Source organism: Marmota marmota, unplaced genomic scaffold, assembly GCF_001458135.2.
Source record: "Marmota marmota marmota unplaced genomic scaffold, marMar, whole genome shotgun sequence".
NCBI classification, from domain to species: Eukaryota; Metazoa; Chordata; class Mammalia; order Rodentia; family Sciuridae; genus Marmota; species Marmota marmota.
In genome coordinates this window covers 19,348,876-19,371,920 of record NW_026000019.1, presented here as the reverse complement: position 1 = coordinate 19,371,920, position 23,045 = coordinate 19,348,876, and the positions used below count along the sequence as shown (strand labels likewise).

The 23,045-nt window shown below is 43.2% G+C and overlaps 2 protein-coding genes across 6 annotated transcripts in view; one reads left to right on the top strand and one right to left on the bottom strand.

Annotated features, from left to right (window-relative positions):
• The window catches only part of Dnm3 (dynamin 3), a 431,287-nt gene extending 421,808 nt beyond the window's left edge, over positions 1-9,479 (top strand). Inside the window, exon 24 of the mRNA XM_048810033.1 lies at positions 4,743-9,479. Coding sequence (XP_048665990.1) covers positions 4,743-4,812 — 70 coding nt within the window. The 3' untranslated portion in view covers positions 4,813-9,479. The remainder of the gene's footprint in view (positions 1-4,742) is intronic.
• An 11,464-nt stretch (positions 9,480-20,943) lies between these two features.
• Positions 20,944-23,045, bottom strand: part of Pigc (phosphatidylinositol glycan anchor biosynthesis class C) — an 8,114-nt gene continuing 6,012 nt past the window's right edge. The window contains exons 1-2 of one of the 5 annotated variants that reach the window (XM_048810035.1): positions 22,994-23,018; positions 20,944-22,243 (exon numbers count right to left, since the gene is read on the bottom strand). In XM_048810035.1, coding sequence (XP_048665992.1) covers positions 21,133-22,026 — 894 coding nt within the window. In that variant the 5' untranslated portion in view covers positions 22,027-22,243; positions 22,994-23,018 and the 3' untranslated portion in view covers positions 20,944-21,132. Of the gene's footprint in view, positions 22,244-22,941; positions 22,969-22,993; positions 23,019-23,045 lie in introns of those variants that run through there. The other 4 variants (XM_048810036.1, XM_048810034.1, XM_015491809.2 and 1 more) reach the window with 4 other exon arrangements.

Below are 23,045 nucleotides of genomic sequence, written 5' to 3'. Positions count from 1 at the left end.
CCAGCAGCATCAGCATCAGCATCATGGGGAACTTGTTAGAAATGTCCCACCCCTTAGCAACTCTGGGTAGAACCTAGCAACCTGGTTCTAAGAAGCCCTCCAGGGACTCCCCAAGCCAGGGGCACTTTGAGAACCACTGCCTAGACCATACCAGTAGAGGGGCCTGAGAGGACGAATCCTGGCCTGTGGGTCATGAGATCTGGGTAGGCCGCAGTCTGCAGAAAGATGAGCCATTTTGGAAATCCAGGTTGTGCAACCTGGAATGCAGAAGCCGGACACCAAACACACAGCAGTCCCAGCCCGGCCCCAGGCCAAGACACCACAGGCGTTGCCCTGTAGAAGTTTCCCTGGCCTGACTGGCCACACGGCATGAGCACTCCAGGCCAGCTAACCCAAAGAAGGGCAGGGGGAATTTCATTTCTTCTATTCTTAAAAGACGATAAAATGAGAGAAGAAGGCAACTGATGATTTTTTTTCCTCTTATCAGTGAAGCCATTTTTTCTGCCCACAATGCCACCCACCCTGCGTGAGCATTTGACTTTCTTACAAAATTTGCCATTGTCAAAAGTACTGTAAAAGATCCATCCCTGCAGCTACAAAAAGCAACTCCCAGTATTACATCTTCCCTTTGATTTGGAAGCAGAAATATGGCTCTTCTATCGTAACCATAAACCACCCACACACACCACAGTGTTTCAATAAATACTAAATGATACAAGATGCTCCACTTTAATATAATGGGTTTCTTAACGAAGCCATCACTAAACAAAGCAACTGAGGAAAACTGGGTACAAAACAAATAACTTTGCTTTGCCCGAAACAAACTGTCTTCTGAGGTGAATGTCTTTGGAAACTCTTTAAATGGTTAAGAGCTGGACCAATGAAATGAACTTGAATATGAACCTTAATTGTCTTTCTAGTGTTGCAGTTGGCAAGCACCTTGGCTTATCAAGGCAATTCACCCTGAATTGCTTCTCTTGAGTTGCTTTCTAGTAGACTTTTACACATAGATCACTGTTTTTATTGTCTCAGAAATAAAATAATGCCCGTTTCTTCCAGAAGGCTGAGTTGGGGGCTCTTTAGAATTTTTAATTACTAAGTACATATGTGGGTTCTTTAACCTGAAACTGGGCATATTTCAAAGACATCTTCATCATTTTGAGAGAACAGTATGGAAATTGTGTCTTATTCTTCCAATCTTTAGTTCACTGACGGCTATCAAAGCCTTTTTCAACACAAAGCCTAGGGATACCCTTGAAGAACTCATAAGTGAAGAGAATTTCCTCATTTATTTTGGGGAAAAAAGATACAATGATTCAAGGACCATGCTGAGTTCTGGGTGGTGAACAAAACCAACAGCAGACCAGGCACAACCAGGAGTGTGTGTTCTCCTGCGCCTTCTTCCTTACGCAGCTGCTGCTGCTGTTGGCCTTTTATCCCATCAGCATGGCCCAAGGACGGATGAAGGCTAATGAGAATGTGCTGTGCCATCAGAACATGGAGTTCCCCCATTCTCCATCCCACCATTGAACCCTCCCCTTCAATTCTCATTGTTTAATTTCCAGTCTCTTGCACTCATTGTAGACCCACGTTCCCTTACAACTTCCAACTTGTATAAGCAGCATTCAAAATCCTGTTTGCCTTTGTCCTAACAACATTCTATTTCTGAGCTTCTTTGGAGTACACTCTCAGACCATGGATTACAGAACTTTCCCCATCATTCCATTCTTGAAATGTGGTACTAGTGTAAAACCCCTTGCGCGTTTGTCTTATTCCACCCATCTGCCACTCTGGATAGATCCTGAGCTCCTTAAAACCATACAGCAGGGTGCAGTCCACACAGCATATGCTCATCATGAAGTCATTCCTGCAATATGTAGCTAGGAATCCCGTGGCATATCGCCCAGCTGGGTTCCCTGCATCTCAGGTGAGAAAACTGAGGCCTAGAGATGTTTTGTGGGTTCCTGACTGCACAATTTGCCAACTGGAGTTAGAATCCACATCCTCTGACTTCTGGTCCAGGACTTTTGCTGTGTAAACATATTGCCTCCAACTTAAGCCACTGACCATGGCCTCAGCCACATGGTATCCCCGGCCTCATCGGGCCTGCTCGCCTTGACCTGGCCTCTATCCTACCCTGGATAAACGTCTTCATTAGGCACCTCTCCGTCTTTTATTTGTCCACTATTCAACAAATATTTATCTGCTGCCCTATAACCACATTGTACTAAATGCTGAATATACATAATAAATGCAACACAGGTGTCTCTTCTCAAGGGACTTTAACCTCTGGGGGAGCACAGGCAATGATCTATTAAATATATGATCACAGAGCTAAATGCTATGAAATTCACAGACACTATGAAGTGATGGGTGGTGGGGAGGAGGGGAATCACAGGCTAGTCTGGAAGGACAGAAGAATGACATTCAAGCCAAAAAAAAAGGACCAAAAGAGGACCCATGAGCATCCATTCATCTAGTTACCACCCTTGGTCTAAGCTGTCTCATTCCCATAAAACAATGTCCAGTTTACCACACCATTCTGTGACCTGCCTCTTGCTAATTTCTAGCCTGAGATCTATTTTTTTTCCAAATGAAATTGTCTATTAATTTCATTACTATCTGGTAGAGTTTCCCTGCTTCAAGTTTAAATTGTGGCCAACTGTCTACCCCCATGACTGCTTAATCACTACAAATGTTATTTCCAGAGGTTACCTGGTTACTTTTCAAACTCCCCAAGGGCAGGGGGTCCTATCGTTTGGTATCTATGCAAATACGTTATAAGTAATATTTCCAAGAGTCTCAGCCCTACACACCACTTTGCTTTTTTCTTCCACATTTATGACTTACTAATACCTTTGGGTCGTGGTGAGACCAATGAGCATCATGAGCACTCATAAGTTATGCCTCACTTCCAGAAGTAGCTGTCATTTATTCTGTTGTCAAACATTCACTGAATGATAAACGGTGAGCCAAATGCTGCAGGAACTTGATATGACTGAGATGCAGCCCCTTTGTCACCAGGGAGGGCAAACAGATAACCCTAATCAGAATTCCAGGTGATGGGGAGTAACTGAGACATGTTGAGCTCCCACAGAAGCAACTGTACCGGGACAGAGCAGGCTTCACAAGGGGAGTCTTGAGTCTCTGGTTTTCTCACACTACACAACTTCAGATTCAGGACACAAGTTAGGGAAATATGGCCACTTTAAACAAAAGTGATCAGTATACTAGCAAAAGAGCAGGTGGTTTTGCATGGCGATAACTAAAAAGGAAGTTGTGAGACGATTTTTCCCAGTTGCCAAAACCTCTCAGGTGGTCACGGTCGCCTTTGTGCAGGAAGAGGACTTTTTTGAATACTAAATTAAACAACTAGTAGTGACCTAAGTAGGTTTTACTGTGCCTGTAAAGTATCCCTAAGCACTCTTTTAAAAAATTGAGCATCTGTTTAATAAAGAAAAACTGTCTATTTAAGGATATTAAATTGGAACATGCCTTCACAGAAAAGGTTTATTTTAAAGCATCTTAGACATTCTTCAGAGATGGGAGGTAAAAGGAACCCCATTGATACCTCTGAGACTGTGACCAAGCAGTCAGCGTTCTCACCACTGATCATCAATCTCTCTTCTGGTTTGATTTTTTTCCTTGGCCATCTAGTTTTATTTTATAGCTGTGTGATTATGGGGGAGGGGTGCCTAACCAGGATGCAAGTCAACTTGGGCCACAGCAGTGACAGCGCCAGTTCCAACCACTGGACAGCAGGGAGCGGATTCTTAAACTTTAAAATTTCATAAATATTTGCCTGAGTGTTCTAACTTCACTTCTCCATATCCGAGGAGGGACAGAAAAACAAGGACAGCACTTTAACTCCAGAAAGGGTCTTTGGAAAACATCAGGAAGAAAGGTTTCGATTTGTAGAATTTGTTGAATTGTGGGAGTGGGTAATAAAACCCACTCCCAGTGTTCTTCATATGAACGTTCTCCATATGCACACATGATGCACTAAGCAAAGAGATAAAGGAGTTCAGAGAACAAATAACATTACTTAGTGATGCTGAGAGTTTCAAGTACAAAAATATCCAATTACCTGGGGGGTGTCCACTCAGCTCTCAGAAACCCCGCTGCCATCACTAATAACAAAACCTTTGGGACCCCAAACAAGAACCAGAGCTCCTGCAGTTTACTCAGGCAGTCACGCTGAGCCTGTTAAAGCTTGTAGAGAACTCTAAAAGCCTCCATATTCTGATTTTCTAGTGCCCTGCAAATTAGAAGCACAATATAGAACGGGTTAGAGAAAGCTACTGCTACAGGCCATGAGAAGGGGGAACTAACATCCTGACAGAGCTATAGAGGAAGGAAAATTCCACACACATTGTCTGAGACTCAGGTCCTGTCGGTTCCTGGAGCAGGCACAGCCCAGCACAGTTCACGCCACACGATCTTTCCGCTCTTTGCCGAGAGACGTTTGCTGTGTTTCAGATGGTTTCATGTTTTTTCGTTAGTATTGGAAGGAATGACTTTGGTTTTGAGAAAGATTTGCATAATAAAAAAAAAATACCTGATTGTCACTGATAGCTGCTGGATGTTCGAAAGGCAGCAATGTTGAGGTCATTACTGATTGCTGCCACTCCTGCTGGCTGGTACTGCATGAGCATGTGCATGATGGCTCTCTTTTGGTGTCCTTGGGAACAACTCTCAGCTCTTCGACTTGTTTCTTCACCTGTCTCTTTCTCTCTTTCTAGCCGGAGACCACCCCCATCGCCAACTCGCCCCACTATAATCCGTCCACTAGAATCCTCCCTGTTAGACTAAATGAAGTGTCTGGCATGGCAATTAATCACTAACGATTACGTGAAAGCAACATATTTGATAGCTGTTGCAGCAAATCATGAGTATCGCATGTGTGGACATCAGTAGGCAAGTAACCAGTTTTACTAATGCATTCATCACTCACCTTCGTTGCTCAAGGTACGTCAAACCTTTGGGGTTTGACCCTCCATAACTGCTACCTGCAGAGGCTTTGTATGTTGTACTGACCCAGGTAGGTTGTGTGTGGCAGTCCTCTACTTTGGGTATCATTTACCTTGCCTGGCATACATTTGCAATGGCTTCAGACAAGTTTTGCAGGCCATCTACCAGGTAGCACATTAAGTATAATTCTTAATGGAAATGAGATAGTGTGCTTAGAACTAAGCCATACATATTTCTTTTCCCACATCCCATGTAGGATGGCAGAAATTCTGTTGTATATTATCATTGCTATCACCTACCCCATAGTTAGCTCCTCTTTCTTTCTTTATTTCATAAGACTGTAGGATTCCTTAAGAAGAAAACTTTTCCAGAAGCACAAATTAGTTTGCAAAGGAAAAGTCTGCTCTGTTTAGTCTAGAGAGCTTCACCTGGTGCCCACGTGTTTTGCTTCACACTTGAAGCATGTGCAACAGTGAATCAAAGCCTGTTTGGGATAATCAGTTAATAGATTTAGCTGGTTTCGGAATTCAAGGAAGAAGCAAATAATCGCATCTCAAAAAACATCTGGAAAATATAATTTCTTTGTTCGCTTTATTCACCTTCTCCTAGAAGGTTACAGTGGAAGCTGACATGGAAAATGTTCAGTTTTTCCAGTAGATCTAATTTTTGGCATGGCTAACTATACTTTGACATGAACTACAGTTTATTCTTGTTACTTTGGTTGGAGCAAAAATTTTCTTTCCATGCTAATTTGCAATTCCCCTACATTATTTACATATTAATGATCATGTAAGAATACCTTTAAATCAGGCTTAGTGTCCTGTCCATTCTAGGCTTTCTTAATAAACCTTGAGGCTTTCTGTGAGATAGTCACGATGGAAAGAAAAGTTGGCGAGAGAGGCCAAGGTGTGAAGTAGAGCTCACCCTTTTACAGGTGAACCTCAGGGTCCCCGTCCAAACCACTCCAGAAAAATGGAATTGAAACATCGAGATCCAAGGCAAATTTGCAATTTCTAAAATTTACAAGAACAGCTTAGCTGGGGAGGTTAATAGTTCAGTCTTGAGGCTCAGTTTTGAACTACCTACAACCAGATGATTAACATGTAGGAATCAGCCAGAAGCCAGTTGGAATTTTGTCTGCTAACTGTTCCCAGACAGCAGAGCAAGTATTCACTGACTCACGGCGTCCCATGACATTATTTCATATTCTACGGAAGTAAATCAGGTTGTACTAACTGAAATGTCTCCCTTTGAAAGCAGTGGACATGATTTGTATGTTAACTTAACTTTAATATCCTGTGTAGTTTATACCCAAAGCAGATACCCATAAAGTATGAAGTAAAGATGTTTAACCATTATTAAAAAGAGGACTTGCCAAGTTGAATGGCATTATGTTGATTGTATTCTAAAGGGTTACAGCTAGCAAAAGTTAAAGAATACGAGGTTTACCAAAAGGACATTTCAACTTTTAAAATTACAAGTGAGTATAGAGAGCACATCAACACCCTTCATCCCCTCGTATTTTATTTTTTCTGCGAATGGAACCAACATGCAAGATACAGAGAGTATTTTAAAAATAGTGTCCCAGATAAGTGGGAAAATGTTAAGTAAATAGACATGGTAAAATAATCCGCAGTGAGATCTTTTCATAAAACACCCTCTTTTTAGGATTCCCTTTGCTTCTTCCTTTGAATTCTCTAAAATAGGCAGCTAACGAATCATATACTTCAGGGTTTGGCTTTCTGCTAAATGTGGTTTTGCATTTTGCTGTATTTCAAAAATTTCCTTCTGTTAAGAGGAAAATATTGTGGGCAACCACAGCCACTGGTGTGTTCTCAGATCAGCACAAACTATGTCAAAGGAAGTGGGGGATTTTTTTTTTCCAGGTCTCCTTCCACTGATCGTAGACAGTCATGAACAATGGCATTTGTCATTTTTGGCTTTTGCTTTTAGACTATAGTACCACATTCGCACTGTCTCGGTTGCCTCCCTCTGTGGGTGCATTTGTATCCTTTTTCACTCCTACATTATGTCTAATAGCATCCAGTCCCCCTGGAATTTCAGCAGTCACATTGGAAAATATTTTCAGTTGGCTGCGTCCTGCTAGGAGATCCCAATGGGAAGGACTCTGCAGCGTGCATGGTGATAGGTGCAGCATACGCATCAGGCCTTAAGATGGGACTGTAGTTCAAGGAGCCAAGTATCCCCGTTCCATTTCTAATCTGCTGTGTAACTTCTTACTGACGGCTCTGAGGCTGTTGACAAGATAATGTAGCTCCATCTTGTCTAGCATTATCTTAAAAATCACTGTTTTTAGGATTAAAAACATGAACTGTGTATGTTTATTTCATAAGTACATCTAGTTTTATTGTCACGTGCTAAATCTTGCATGCACATTGACCATTTGGAATAACCATTTACTCAATTGTGGACAGATTATTAAGATAGTATTGATTTAGACCAGGTATATTACATTTCCAAAAATCATCTACGAATAATACCCTTCTGAATATTGCTTTTAGCTGTGTTTCATAACATAAAAGAGCAGTAGGGTCGATTTATTAGCAAATTTGCTATTTGTTCAGATGCAAAGTCATTCTACCCCCAAACATAAGGAAACCAGTTCCTGTGATATAATTATAAGCCTTCTGGATTTAGAATTTAAAAGTAGTCACACAGATTGACTTATGACTATTTAGTATAGACTGTAGCCATAATTCTTAAATATGAAATGGGACCTAACACCAGTTTGTGATAAATGTTAATGTTTCTGTGTACAAACACATTTTCTATGCATGTGTCTCTACATATACAATATATGCAGAGTAAATTTCTGTGAGTACATGTATTTTGTGTCCCCTTGAATAAGTAGGTTTAAAAGCACTCGTCAAAGTGCCACAAGCATGAAAGTGATTGTTCTGTGTGTTGTACATATGTGCATACGTACGGGTGTAAATATCTATATCCACGTGCTCAGTATGTGTGCATAGGAATATATTTTTTAAATTGTGCTAATCCAAGAGGTGTTTGGGGGATCTGCCATTACATGGGGTGACACTAGTTTGCTGTCTGCCTAATCTCCTGACTGCGGATTGCATTTATTCTGAGAGGCCCAGAGCTCACAGTAAGGCAGACAACAAGTCCAGGCAGGTATACAAAAACCCACAGCACTGCTGTCAAAGAAGAAATGACCTTAAACCATGTAGTTTGATAAGTAGGATCTGGAAACCTTCCTTTTAGATCTCTAGGTAAAATTACAAGTTAATTCCAGATTGCTGAGCTGAATCTTAAAAAGTAAAGTCATGCTATACAGTTGTTTTTTTATACACTAAGTATTAAAAAAACAGATATTCAGCAACATAATAAAAGTCGTGGATTTCTCTAAGTAAAATTTGCAAAAAATGGGGGGAGAAGTTACTTAATTCCTTGGAAGTAGGTTCTCTACTTTTCCAGGTAAACATCTTACCTTTGGCAAATGGTGTAATTATTTAAAATTGACTGGAATCTCCTTACGATTAAGAATGAAGTCTAAAAAGTAGGTCTTTCAGCTGAATTCACTGAAAGAAAATAATAGAGGAGACTCGTGCCCTGAGTTTTGTATTGTTCCACCGAGAGGATTGCCAGCTGTGAGCTCAGCTTGGTGGGAATGAGGCAGGTGACTTTAGAGAAGCAACAGATAGTTCACCAGATCACCCAGTCCTTTCCAAAGAGCTCAAACATTCTCCTGGATGATCTTAGTCCTCTGTCTAGCTGGTATGCTTACAATTATGTGGTGCTCTGCGTGTGAAACTTTAAGACTATTTTTGAAGTGCGCTAGATATGCCTTGCACTGTGTGTGTGTGTGTGTGTGTATGTGCGCGCGTGTGCTTGTGGATATGTGCAAGAGTATACATGAGGGAGCAAGAGTGGAAATGCAAGGAGGAGCCCCTTGTTGTCTTCAGACCTGTCCACACTGGTGTGTTGGTGAGACTTCACTCTGGTGGAGGATTCATACATGACTCAGCTCAAGGTGTCAATTTCTGTTTAATCTTTACCCTTAAATTCCTTCAACTTTGCTCATTATGTAATGTTTGTAAAATTAGGACCCAAATTACCCTGCCCTCTTGCATTGACTGCTGCCAGTCTGTAAGAATTATTTCTCCCAACCAGAAATCCTACCCCTGTTAACTTGATTTGCATTTTATTTCACGTGTACAGCCTTTGTTGTGCTTGTCTATGTTCATTCTCTCTCCCTTTTCTGAATCAAATTCCTCTTTTTGTTTTTTTTTTACAAAGTATACAAAAACAAATCAATTCTTTTCTGTTGATTCTTTAATTAACATGAGCCAGAGTACTTTCCACTGTCGTCTTGGCACTTTCAGGATTTCTTACTGCTGATATATGGACTCTGAATGGAATTTTTGAAGCAAATTTCTAAAGTCTGTATCATTCCTGAAGGTCACATGTACCTATTGTGAAAATGTGAAGCTGTATTTCTGAACCTGAAATAAATTATAACATTTGAAGGATCTCTTCTTTCCTAATTCTTGTATATCTTTGAATCCTTGTACCTTTGAGTAACGCCTGAGACTGTTAACAACTTATAGCTGTTTTGCTCCAATTGGTCCAGAATTATCAAAGTGGAGAATAACAACATTTTTCTTTTTTGGTCATTAATTTGGGAAAAGAGGAGATTTTTAAATAGAACAGTTTGGACAAATAAAAGGCAGAAGAGTGGGAGATATTTTTCCTCTAATTCGCAGAAATTGTTGGAATAGATTGAAGAAATCGTCAAAAAACTTGAGACAGGGCTGGGGATGTGGCTCAAGCGGTAGCGCGCTTGACTGGCATGAGTGCGGCCCAGGTTCGATCCTCAGCACCACATACCAACAAAGATGTTGTGTCTGCCGAAAACTAAAAAATAAATATTAAAAAATTAAAAAAAAAAAAAAAAAAACTTGAGACAGCCAGAGGGTTTGATGTGACTTTTAACAAGAAGCACCCTGACAGTTTGCCACTGAAAAGGAAGCATCATGTGTAAAATACAGGAGGGTAGAAGGGGGAATGATGCTCTGGCTAAATGTTAGGTCAACACAAGGCATTTCCTGCAGCAAATAATGAGCTCCTAGACCAACAGTTGGCCTCAGTTACTGCTCAGTGGGTGGGGGTGGGGGGGGACACTGACCTTCTGGTTTCCCTGGTGCTGAGACCTTTATGAGTGGTTCACACAGGCTGGTCCTAATCAAGTTTCCAGAGAAGAGAGAAAGACTCTCCTCTGAATTTTGAGGTTGGGTTCTGTATCAACCTACACAGCCCCAAATGCAGAAGACAAGGGACAGGCAGAAAGAACTGTAGGTTTATCTTCTCTCCACTATCAGGATGTGCTGTCTGTGAAGAGAGGAGTTGGACTGGTCAGGTGTGAGCACACGTGACCTTGTTGTGATGTCCTCATCTGTGTCCATGGTGTTTCCATGATGGAGTTCCCCTACTTCAGAGGCAGTTTCACCTGGAAGAGGGGGTTCCGAGGAGAGCCAGACTGCACACTTGTGTTTCCACTGCATGAATCCAAAGGATGTTAATAACGTATTCAGAATAGTTTCTAAGGAAAACTACCCAAAGCTAAGAACCTTATTTGGCAAAATTCCACTTGGTTTTTAAAAACAGTTCTGGCATCAGTATAAATCTCTGCTTGATTTGTATTCAAGATTCTGGTTTTTCTGTGGGAATCCTTACACTTCACGTTGAGAATAGTATCTGACCTCATCCCCTGCTCCCCATACTCCAGCACACCTGGAATTTTGGCTTTTGGGATCTGTTCTTTCACTAGGGAGTTTAATAATTGGAACACGTGTAAGAGATAGCAGCTGAAACTACAACCTTCATCCAAAGTTTCCCAAAGTTCATTCCATGAGATTTTTAAAGTTTTATATACTCACCCACCAACAGATCTCTTGGTCAAATATGCTCTGGGAGACAATGACTAAAAATTAAATTGATTTTTACTGGAAGGAAAAAAATCAGAGCCCATTGTGAATCTCCAAGAAAGGAGTAGTGTCTTCATGTTTCTCATCTAATCATAGAAGCTTTATTCAAGCACAGCTCAGAGAAGTAGTGTTCTGAGGCACATGCACTCTGCTTCTGTGTCTTTAGGCAAGAGGAAAAAGTCATTAGGTGTAACTGTCCCAGTATGGATGGTCAGCAACAAAAAGCTGAGTGACAAAATCAAGTATTATGGGCCTCAAGAGTTTCCAACTGAGGACAGTCCTCTTGGAGCTCTGGTGCCTCTTCACAGTCATGTCTGAGTCCCCAGGAGGCAGGTCCCATGGGATCAGGAAACTTGGAAACAGACTAGAGACACATGCAACAAGCCTTAATGAGCCTCACAAAGAGTTCAGACTGTTTCTGACTTACCCACCATGTTCTGCAAAAGAGCTACGTTAAATTAATCACGGTACCTTCATGAGATTATTGTGACGACAGATCCAACTTGATTTCAGGTCCAAGATCATCAGAGAAGGAAGGAGAAGAATACCTGTTGCTTTGCCTTTCTTTCCTCATCTTCCCCAACCTTCAGACTATGCACTTTTCTGAGATATGAAATTACCTAAATTAGGGGCCATCGGAGCAAGCAGAGAATGGTTTATGAGATTTTTCATAGAAAGCTTTTTCTAGGAATCTTGCCAGAAGAAGTGTCACCATCAGACTAATTCACAGCATTGAGATATATCCGAGAGAATAATGGATAATTTGTCATTTTGAGTAAAAATTGACTCAAATATAAATTATGCCCATGATCCATATACAGATTCTCCTTGATGCTTTGGCCAAACAGTTCTGTGGAAGTTATTTTTCAGGATGCTGAAGAAAATATAACTTGAAATTATAATCTTGATTAGACAGATTTGCTTATATGGCAAATCCTAGTCTACTGGTTAGCCGATCAGTATCGCCATTTAGTACTCCCACCTCCATGCTGCTGAGCCGGGGCTGGGGGTGGGGATGGCGGAACAACAACATGAAAGCATGAGGCACCTTCTTAGCTCTACATGTACGAAATTTCAAATATGTTCAGAAATTTCAAATATGAATTCAAATAATATGTAAGGGATTCTGGAAAAGAAACAGCAAAAACCCAAACTGCCCAGGTCCAGGATACAACTGACTCCGACCCATCAAGTTTGTCAGCCTTGATAACACTTGGCAGAGAGGAAAGCTAGATGCACGTGAAGGTGGAAACAACCGTGCCCAGGGCCTGAGGGTCACTCTGATATTTGCAGCAAATGCTCTAGCTGTTGGTGAAATGCACTTCAAGTCCCAAAGTTTCTGATCCTGTTTCTGCACTGCAACACCAGCCTAGCTGCCCAGCGAGCATCCTGGCCCTTGTTCCCAGATGCCCCTTCATCACCGTGGACTTGCTGTCAGCCTTAATGGCTCACCTCCCCACCCTGCTGAGGTCATTAAACTGTTTTGAAGCCCCTTCAGAGCTCAAAAATAGTTTCTGTTTGCTGGGCAGGTGATAAATCTCATTGAGCCTGACAGAAATTCAATTACACTTTCTTCATGAAAGAACCAGGGATACCCATTCCCTGGGTCTCACCAGCCAAAGGCTTGCAGACCCCCCACAGTTGAAAGGTTAGTGCTAATAACAAGCTCTTCATCATTTAAATGGATGGAGGTCTCAGTGTAACCAGCTTAAATTGGACCAACAAAAAAGATTGGCCTTGGACTTTATCACTGCTCAGAAATAGCCTGTTCAGTTTGACTCTATTAACAGAAGGTTTAAAAAAAAAAAGTGTTTTTTGTTTGTTTGTTTGTTTTGGTTTTGTTTTTTATAGACTGTATTGCTTCACTTCCTGGCGTTTTGTAAACTGAGGTGGAAGCATGTTGCACAGGGATGAGCAGCCACAGCAAAGTCCAGAGTGGGGTACAGATAGCTCACAGTCCTCTGGCTTGCTGTAATGTTGAGTTCATCACCGACGCCGTTAGAGACGGTCTAAAATGCAGACTTCTGCTGGAAGCCAGTGGGAAAGCTTTACTTGGCCTGCTCTTTGTCTACAACAGAGCTGTTCAATGAAGGCGTCTCCGTAGCTTCAGTCACTGCAAATCATCCTCCTGGCAAACAGGCTGAGGTTCAAGATGAAGCACAACTCTGACTTCACAATCCCTGGGCCTGATGAGATGCAGGTCAGGTTAAGAATGTGGAGAAATATCCAGAAAACCAGCTTTACCCTGACCCACTTGAGAATAAATCAGAATATGAGCTGCATCTAACTCTCCGCAGGAAATTCTACAAAATCCTGTGGTCATCAAGGACCAGCCCGGGCCTACTAGTGTCCTGAGGCCCGATTCTGAGCTATCACATGTCAGGACTCTTCACCTGCAGCAAATTCTTGTTTCTAAATAAATCCTTTTCTGTGAGATTAACCCCTGACACCTTCTGCACTGTAATTTCATAATTCACTTGATTTCCTGAAACCTTGCTATTTCCCTCACTTTAGAAAAAATTTCACCTGCCATATTTCTATATCAAGTGCCTCTGCCCCTATGGAGAGTTCACAATATCCACTTAAGTCTTTGGAAATAGAGTCACAAAATCAGGACCGGGAAACAAATGTACAACTTATACAGGTATTTAGCCCAGGTACTCTTCTTAGCTCTCCTACATATAATTGCATGATTTGTAGTTCTCTGATGCAAAATAATAGGATTTCTGAGCAGGCTCAATGGCTGGCACCTCGCGCATGCTGCTGTATCGGGGAGAGTTCTGGGAACTGCTAATTTGGCCACTTGGTGTTCTTACATGTCCCTGCATGTCTGCCTGTTTTTTGTCTGATTTGCATTTGGCTTTTGTGGGATATTTTTGCATGCTATTATTTTATTTCATAATTTAAACATTGTTTTCTCCCTCTGTATCTGTGTTTTCTTTTTGTTATTTGCTTTGTTTTGTTTCCACTAGGCGACCCCCTCCTGCCGTTCCTGGACGACCATCCTAACCCCCATCATTCATCTCCTTTTGTTTCCAACAACATGTCCATCCATGGTATTTAAAAACCTTTTGTTTGCACTATATGTCATATGTACATAAAAACTTTTATTTTTGATCCATGTCTATAATTAAAAAATTTTATTCTATATACAAAAATGAAAAGTGTTCTGTTTCATTTTCTAAAGAAGACTCAAATTAGAATATGTCTCAACAAAAAACAGGTAAGGTGAAAAACTGCATAATTTGATATCTTAAGGAACATAATATTTACATTGTTGGAGCACTGTGATTTAAGATGCTCCTTGCCAGGCAACAATAATCATCTTCAACTGAAATGCCCACTCAACACAAAGAGTGAAAGAATGAAGGAAAATTCTAGATGCCTAGAGAAACGAGACTGAATGATTTTAGTTGCCTCCAGGAATCCCATTATTCTTACTGCACCAAAAATATTTTTTATTGGTATTATTTTTTCTAAACACTCTTAGAGGAGGAGATAAAATATGGAAGATCATGTGAGAAACTCTAGGCCTGAAACATACAACCCCACAAATTCTTTCTGGCAAATTTGGGGGTAAAGAAACCACATCAGGAAGGAAATCTGGCCACCTCGGGAGGCTTTGCCATGTCAGAAAAGATCTAGAAAATGGATCTACACAAGTGAGAGGGAAGAGAACACTTTTATGTCTCAGTCCTCAAATGATAATCCAACATTGGAATTTTAGGCCATTAAAGCGTCCCAAAGATTTGTCCAAATAAAACGTTTACTATTAAGACAACACAGTCCAACCTGCCAGTTATGTAGCAGCCATCTCAAGGGTTTTTAGTTTAAATCAGAATTTTCTGTTTGAAGATTTATGTGGCCCAGATTAGAATTTAAAAGTAGCCTTTCTTGAATTAAATCACTTTTGACATAAGAGAGTCAAAAAGTAGGTCATCCCTGGCATTGCCTTTATGTGGACCTCAAGAGCCCGGGCAAGAAAGGCAGGAGGAGAGGTGGGCAGGACCTGCCAGCTGGAAAATGGAGACCCCTCACTAACTGGGCTCTTGCTCTGGACCATGAAAATATAATTTTATGAGAACTGAATTCTCTACTCAAAATGCAAAACCAGTTTCTCAGGCTAAAGGTTTCCCATCACATGTTACCTCCTATCTACTGTATCCCAGGCTCAGTGGTGACCAGGTAGGGCCAGGGCCAAAGTTCAAAGGGTCCAAAGCAAGGCATTCAGCTGACCACAGGTGTACCTGGAGGCACGGCATGCTGTCCCTTGCCTGCCCCCACCCCAGTCCAGGCCTTTGGTTTTCAGTCAGCATTCTTACTGGAAGGCACCCCACCAGACATGTGGCATTCACCCCAACACAAGGTATTCCTAGGCTAGTTTCTACCACCTCCCCACTCAAAAACAGGTTGGTAGGGGGAAGGGCTTTTTCCCAATTCATCCTTTTTAAGTGTTTGGTACTTTTACACTTTGTCTAAAACTTGGACTTATTTTTCTACAGTGTTGCCCAGTTCAGATGTCTTGACAGTTAAGTTGACCTAATGGACAAGGAGAAAAATCCAGTCAGAGCAGAACAAAATGACGATCTTCCTCAGCCTCCCTTCCTCTCATTTTATAGGCAAGAATAGAAAGGGGGCAATCAGGGGAGGGAGCAGCCTTCGGTACAGTTAACCGTGCTAAGGATTGTCGATATGTATGTACTGTCAATAGTGTCCCCGTGTTTCATAGCAGGCCCTTCTCCAACAAGGGACTTTCTGTCCCTGTCTCCTCCTCCACCCTCTGTATTTGATAGAAAACTGGAAAGGTACTGCATTCCTCAGAGTTGATCAGAACTCTGGTCATGAAGAACCCAACTATTATATCTTTAATAAATAAATAATATTCTGTAAGTATTGTCACTCCTGAATTCTCAGAATGCCCTAGACATCAGGAATACCAAAGAAGTTACAAGATAAAAGTAGCTTATAAAATGGCTTAAGAAGTAATTATAGCTGAGTGCTATGATCTTTCTGGGAAGACAGCTATTGAGTTCTAGAACTATATGACCTGCTTGCCCTAACAGGTTCATGTTCCAGAACATGGTGATTGTGACTTCTGATGAAGAAAGAAATCTGGAACTCATTTCAGCCAATCAAAGACCAAATTTCCCATCCCTAATAGAGTATGTAATGCAAGACTCTAAATCCACAGGTGTTGGTTCAGAAAAAGGCATAATGGTATTGAAACTGTGAAGTGGTCTGCCAACTTACTTTGGCTCCTAACCAAGAGGCTTTGGATTCAAGAAGGTGATTCTAGAGCCATCTTCAACTGGCAGCAGGGAGGGGAGCTGGTGTTCCCCATTCCACAGCTGGAAAAACCCAGAATCAAGGAGATGGAAAAGAAAAAACTAAAGGTAGGAAAACCACAATATCCAATCCTTCCCTCATGGGGCCTCCCTGGTAAGTAAACATCTATGAGCCTTGGGGACCGCTGTTCATCAAGGGGGTTTCAACAGACATCCTAGAACCTGGAAGCCAGAGGAGGTAAGGAAGTACCTGTGCTTATTACAGGCGAGCAGACTTCAATGGGTGGGAGCAAAATGATCTTTGTCCTGTGGTTTGAAGAACAGCTGTACCTGCCAACATTTGGCCTATAACTCAACATTGGCCTAACTCACATAGATATTGGATTCTTTAGTCCGGTTTCCTGAGATTCTGAAGTAAACCTTCCCAACTGAACTATCTACGTTAACCGCTGTGTGCCCGTTGGAGGGCCCGGCCCCCTCCATATCATAGTATAGGCCTTTTTGTCATATTACGGTCACACGTTAAGATATCAGGCCAGGTGTCAGGCGGGTTACCGGATGAGTCAAGATGACAAACTGCTTCTTCCACACTCAGTCCTTAATCACATTTCAGGGTACTTTACATCAGGCCTGATTTTCAGCCCTGTTCACATGTTCAGTGAAACCCATGAACATGTGTCACAAGACAAAGGAAAGGGCACCTTCACAAACCTCGGAGGCGGAAGACACGCAAGGGCCCTCCACAGGGTGACTAAGGAGGCACTGATGCAGGTTCTGCCCCTCAAAACAGCAGCTGAAGGAGTAGCATCTGGAAGCTGGTGTAACACTACTGAGCCCCCCGGTCCAGGCTCGAGGGGCTCCACTTTCTCCTCCAGCATATTTCAGAAGGCAGTGGAGAGCACGTGGGGGCCAGGGGACAGTTGCTTTTGCCTGCCTTTTCCCTTTTAAAGACAAAAACGCTCTCAGCTACATACTCAAAAGCTTCCTCAGGCCTAAGAGATCTGTACATGTGGCAATTTAAAAACAGCAGGAGGCCTGTAGTGTTCTTACTTACCAGAGCCCAAATGTGACTTGGGCACAGACCCATCCTGGAATGAATGGCGAGCAGTGAGCCTGCCGAGCTTGGGAAAGAAAGCAGAGCCTCTAAGCCAGCTTTTTAAGGGGCCCATGGGACCATTGTTCCCTTCAACCCCAGCACTGCTGAAATCAATTTGTTCCATCATCCTACCAGCATTATGGTCAAAGAACTGTAGGGCTAGTCTGTTCAAGGCAGAAGGCCATGGGCTGATCCTGGGGGCCTGGGAACCTCAGTGCCAGTTGGTGCCATTTGCTTTTCTAGCCCCTTCCTGCATGACCCTACAGGCATGAGGAGGCACAACCCAAGAGGGTTGTGGGCCCTTGGGCCGTAGTGCTGGCAGCTGGGTAGCTTCTCAGTTCCTCCACCAGCCGACATAGCAATACACCTGGAAGGGAATGGCACTGGGTTTGCTGGCAGTTGTTGCTGTTTCCCAAGGTAAACAAACCAATATGCATGGTTGCTGTGAATTGTGAGAGAAAAAAACACAAAGCCCAAGTGTTGGCTGGGTCTAAAGCAGCACCCTGACAGGTGCCCCTGCACTGGCCTCGCCCTGCACTGAGTGCTCTGAGCCCTCCCACTGGCTAAAGGAGTGGGCTCCTCAGGCCCCCTTCCACAGGGTCTTGGTTAAACCCTGGCTAAGTTCACATCACTTAGTGAGAACTGGGGGCTTTCCAGAACACCAGAGAGACACTGCCTGCTGTGGGAAGTTGGCACATTATCTCCAAAGAGCCCCTGTGAAAACACACACCACCCAGAGAAGAGCACACACTCCTGTTAGTGCACCATCAAGACGTGGTCCTGATGATGTGAGGGCTAAAGGAGCCCTCACTCCCAGACCACATCTCTTTCAAGGTGAAAAGGAGGCTCCCCAAACTCACTCCCACTCCCACCAGTCTGCTGTGAACTCTGGAACTTACATCAGCAATCTTCCTCCCAGTCTGAACGAGCTCCTCACACCTCTCTGCTCAGCCCATCTCCCCTCCTCGTCATTCTCACCTGATTCCTTGCCTCCACTTCCACTGAGATGATTGAAGCAATCAGAAAGGAACTTCAGAGTCCCATGCCTCATCTACCCTCTTATCCCACCTGCACCCACACCCTCCATCCTCCATTGCCCCATGGATGGCCATCCCTGCCTGTCCACCATCTTCCTGCGCCACTAGATCCCACCTCCCGCTTGGGCCTCTTGGGCTCCCCTTCTCACACACCACCATTACCCGCTCCGTGTCCCCGTTTCCATCTGCAGAAGCAGGCTGCCGGTTCTGACCTTCACTTTCCCTTTCATTTTCTCTACTATATCCCAGCTTCCCTTGAAACAAAACTTCCAGAAAGCTGCCTGTACTTGCTGCTCCAATTCCTCTCTGTTCTCTCTCAAACACACTCCAGTAGGTCATTCCCACCACTGCACCATGACCTGCTCTTTTCAAGGACACCAGTAACCTCCTCCTTTAAAACCCAACCGTCAGTTCTCAGTTATTTCCCAAACCAAAATTCATCAAGAATTTCAATCATCTTACTGAATATCATCCTAAAAAGGAATACCAATAATGTCCACAAGATGGTACTGTCGCAGACCTGCTTCCCTGAACTCAGTGAGCTTGAAATGTGTATAATTGTGTAACTGATGCCCTCTGCTGACTTTGCTTTTCTTGTCCTGGAGACTGGCTGGTAAAGTGTGAATGATGGCTTCATGTGCATCCTTGCATCTGCTCCTTGTGAATCTCTAAATTAAGAACAGGCACTGTGTGACAGGAAAGAGCTAAAAAAGACAGCAGGCACCTTCATGCACCCCACTGAGGAACTACTCTTGAAACTGGTTAAAATTTGGGGAACTTTCAGCTAATATGGATGCAGTTGCACAGGTCTGAGTCCCTTCTGTCCCATCACCAGTGCTGCTGGGTCTGTGAAAGCAATCTAAGTGACCTCTGGGAAACCACCCATTTTTATCCCGAAATATTCATCTATTTAAAAAAAAAAAAATCAGAAAAAGAATTTGAGATGACACCGCTGAAGAAACTAGTTCCAAATCCTGTTCAATTCATTTTTGAGAAATCTTAGGTTAAGAAAAATAGAAACATTTATTCTTAGGATAACACCTCCCTGATGAAAATTCTGAATTGAAATGAATTTCCAGCCAAAAGGGGCCAGTACAGGAACTACCTCAGGAAGAACCAGCTCTTCTGTGGGCACCTGATGCACTTTGCTTCTGGCCTCTGCCCAGTTCCCCTGCACATCAACTTAGTAACAATAACACAGGCAGAGCACGCCTTACACAAAATGCTTGGGACTAGAAGCATTTGGGGTTCTGATATTTTCACATTTTGGAATATTTACATAAGATCTTGGCATGGGAGCCAAGTCTAACCATGAAATTAGTCTCACATATACCTTATACACATAGTTAGGCAATTTCATACATTTTAAAATAATTTTGTCTGTGCAACAGTTTCATGGTATAGGATTTTCCACCAGGGCATAACGTTGGTACTCAAAACATTTCAGACTTTGGAGCATTTTGGATTTCTGGACTAGGGATGCTCAAGCTGCAACTAACACTAACATAGTATTTGTGTTAGGCATTCTTCAAAACACTTTGTATAGCTTCATCACTTCTAGAGATCTTTCATTCACATTTTACAACTGAAAACTGAGACACACAACAATTACATAATGAATCCAATATCTGATCCCTCACTACTTCCTTGGACAAGCTGTACTGATCCCCACTGCCTGCAACACAGCGCTCAGATGACTGACTTTTCACAGACCCTCAATCACTGTTCAAGCTTCCCATGCTTTTCCCCAAAGCTCCCCACCACCATTCTCTGACCCTAAACACCCATAACTCTCCATCTCTGCACCTGTGCAAATAACAGATATAGCAAAGAAGTAGTCACATTTTGCCTGCAAATGAATTTTTTGGCCCAGTTAGTTTATATTAGAGATGGATTTTACAAATCAGACTTCATATTAAAAATCAGATTTACAGCTATTGAGATTTCATTGAAAATTTTATCTGGAATTCTGAAGTCTCAAGAAAAGCCCAAACTGAGCAGAAACAATCAGTTGGAACAGAGTGGCAGTCACCCTCCTGGGACAGGGCTTGCATTCTCCAGTTTTCCACTGTCACTCATGTTACTTATCTGGCCCCAAAAGACCTTTGCCACACTTCCCTAAAACCACCCTTTGCCTAACTAAATCCCACCCACCCTCCAAGACGAAGTTTAAAAGACTCCACTGCTGATAAATGTCTCCAATTCCAGATAAATTTCTCTCTAGCCTCTTCTGAATTCCCCTAACATTCTTCATGTGCCTTATGGCAATCTCACCCTCCCTTATTAGTACTGTACATGCCTCACCTAGAACTAAGTAGACACTCTGAATCAAGGGTAATGACCACTTCTGTGATCTTGGGCAACAAATCTGAACACAAGTCCTAGGATTTGAGCTCTAGAAAAATAAAAGCCTACATGAGTACCCTGAAAAAGCTAAGAGAAGTGTCTTTACCAAACATACATTTTATTCTCTCTTCACACCCCCTTTGCCTTCTGCTTTCAGAAAAGTCATGAGACAACTTGATGGATGTGTTGTTTTTTAATACAGACCACATCATCTGTTATGGTGAATGATAGATGAGAGGCAATAATTCAAGAGGGCACCAGAAAGCTTTTAATCATAAAATGACACCTTCACCACGCAAGCCTTTGTCAATTTTTTCTTCTGTTATCTCATCCACATCAGCCTGCTGCTTCCAGAAGGGCTCTGCCTTCCAATTTTATGCTGGTTAGGATGCCAGTCTATCACTTTGCCTTAATAGTGTAATGGGGTCCCTAACTTAGCTGAGGAACCTGGACAAGTCTTCTTTGATTTCAGCTTCATCCCAAGGCCCATGAATGTTCTCTTTAAAAAGCTGCAGGCGAATGAGATAGAAAGGGCAGAGACAGGAGATGGAAACCAACAGAAGAGCGAAGAGTATGGCTCCCACTGCACTAATGGAGAGCAGGCCTCCCAGGGCTGAGAAGGCAAAAAGCATTGTGACCCCCACATAGCTACGGGGAGTACAGGCCTTCAGTTTCTTCTGTAACATGGGCCACAGTGCAAAAATCTGGATGGCAAACGTCACCATGACGAAGGCATGCACCGACCGGGGAAGACGTGAGGCCAGGCAGACAGAAGCAAAGATGGCCATGTTCAAGGACAGTGTGCTGGATACAATGGCGGCATTGGCTCCATAGTCAAAGAAGATGAGGTGGCCCAACAGCATGAAGACTGACATGGCATAGATGGTGTCAGTGCTAACGGACTCTGTCAGGGTCTTCAGCACTGGTGAAAAACCGTAAGTGAAAGCAACGAAGACTAGGGCACTCTTCAGGTCAGCCCATCGGGTCCGGCCGCTCTTTTTCCGCCCTTCACCACCATCAATGAGATCAAACAAAACATATCCCATCAATGAAGATGCCAGGCCAGTTCCAAAGAGCCAGTGGGGGGCCAAAAGACCCTCATCCATATACCACCAGATGACCACAAAAACACAGACGCTGCACAGCTGTTGTATCACCACACTGGACTCAAATACCACAGCCCAATATTGGTATTTTCGGGCATAGATGTTTTTCCGGAGCTCTTCCAGGAACCGCCGGTCCACATAGTTATCAGGGAAGGGCTGCCGCTCATACAAGACCTTCTGCCACTTGGCCTCCTTGGTGCTAGTTATAGATTGGGCACACATTATCTTCTCCTTTCCCTTAAACTCAGGCCAGTTCAATCTCCCTCAAGTAAGCCCATGTGGTTTTCCTTTTTTTTGAAATAAGACTTCTCTGGAAATTCCATGCCGTTATCTACCCACCTTTCCTTGTTTTCAAAGGCAGCAACCCAGGCTAGGCCCACAATGGATGCAGTTGTTCTCTGAGGCAAGGCAACACAGACAAACTCCTAGAAAAAGAGACCTGTGAAAATATGAAAGTTGTCAAAGGTCAGAGTAGAACTGAGACGAAAATTAAACCAACTCGGGTTACTACAAGTCTACATAAAATGAATGTGGTGGCCATTTTATAATCTGGGATATTAAAACTTCACTTCCAATTTTTAAACTATAATTCCTTGAACAATATATACCTGCTAGCCATCACTTGGAGTGTCTACTGTGCTAAATGCCTAGGCACTTTTACTTAATCTTCACAAGGTATTGGTCCCGTTTTTTAGTAAAACAGAGGAGATCCAAATTGCTTGGGCATTTCTGGCCCAGAGTGACAAGACTGCAACCAAAGTCTGATCTGCGCCTCACCCCATCGTCTCCCTCTACACTAGTCTTAACCCAAAGGTCCCCTACCCAGGTGAGCGCCACTGCAGGCCTGCATATGCAATTTATGCAAATTAACAGGGACAGAGCCCACAGCTCTCACTGGGTTCGCAGGGGCACCCACTCCAGGCTGCACACGGGAAGAGGGACGCGCTCCCAGGGTGAGAGCCAGGCCCAAGGCCGCCAAGAACCCAGAACCTAACGGGGCGCACCTCCCTTTGGAGGGCCATCATCCCCGCTCGGCAGCGGGACCCTGAGGCTCCAGGAAGACCCTCAGTGACCCCCGGGACGCTCGGGCAGCACCAGTGTCCTCAGCAAACCCCAGAGGAGCGCTCGCTGCCCGACCTCACGCCTTCCGCGCGGACCACGCAGGTATCGCCGGGCACGCCCCCCTCACCGCAGCGGGGCTAGGGCCGAGAGCCGCGCAGGGGGTCGGAAGGGATGTCCCT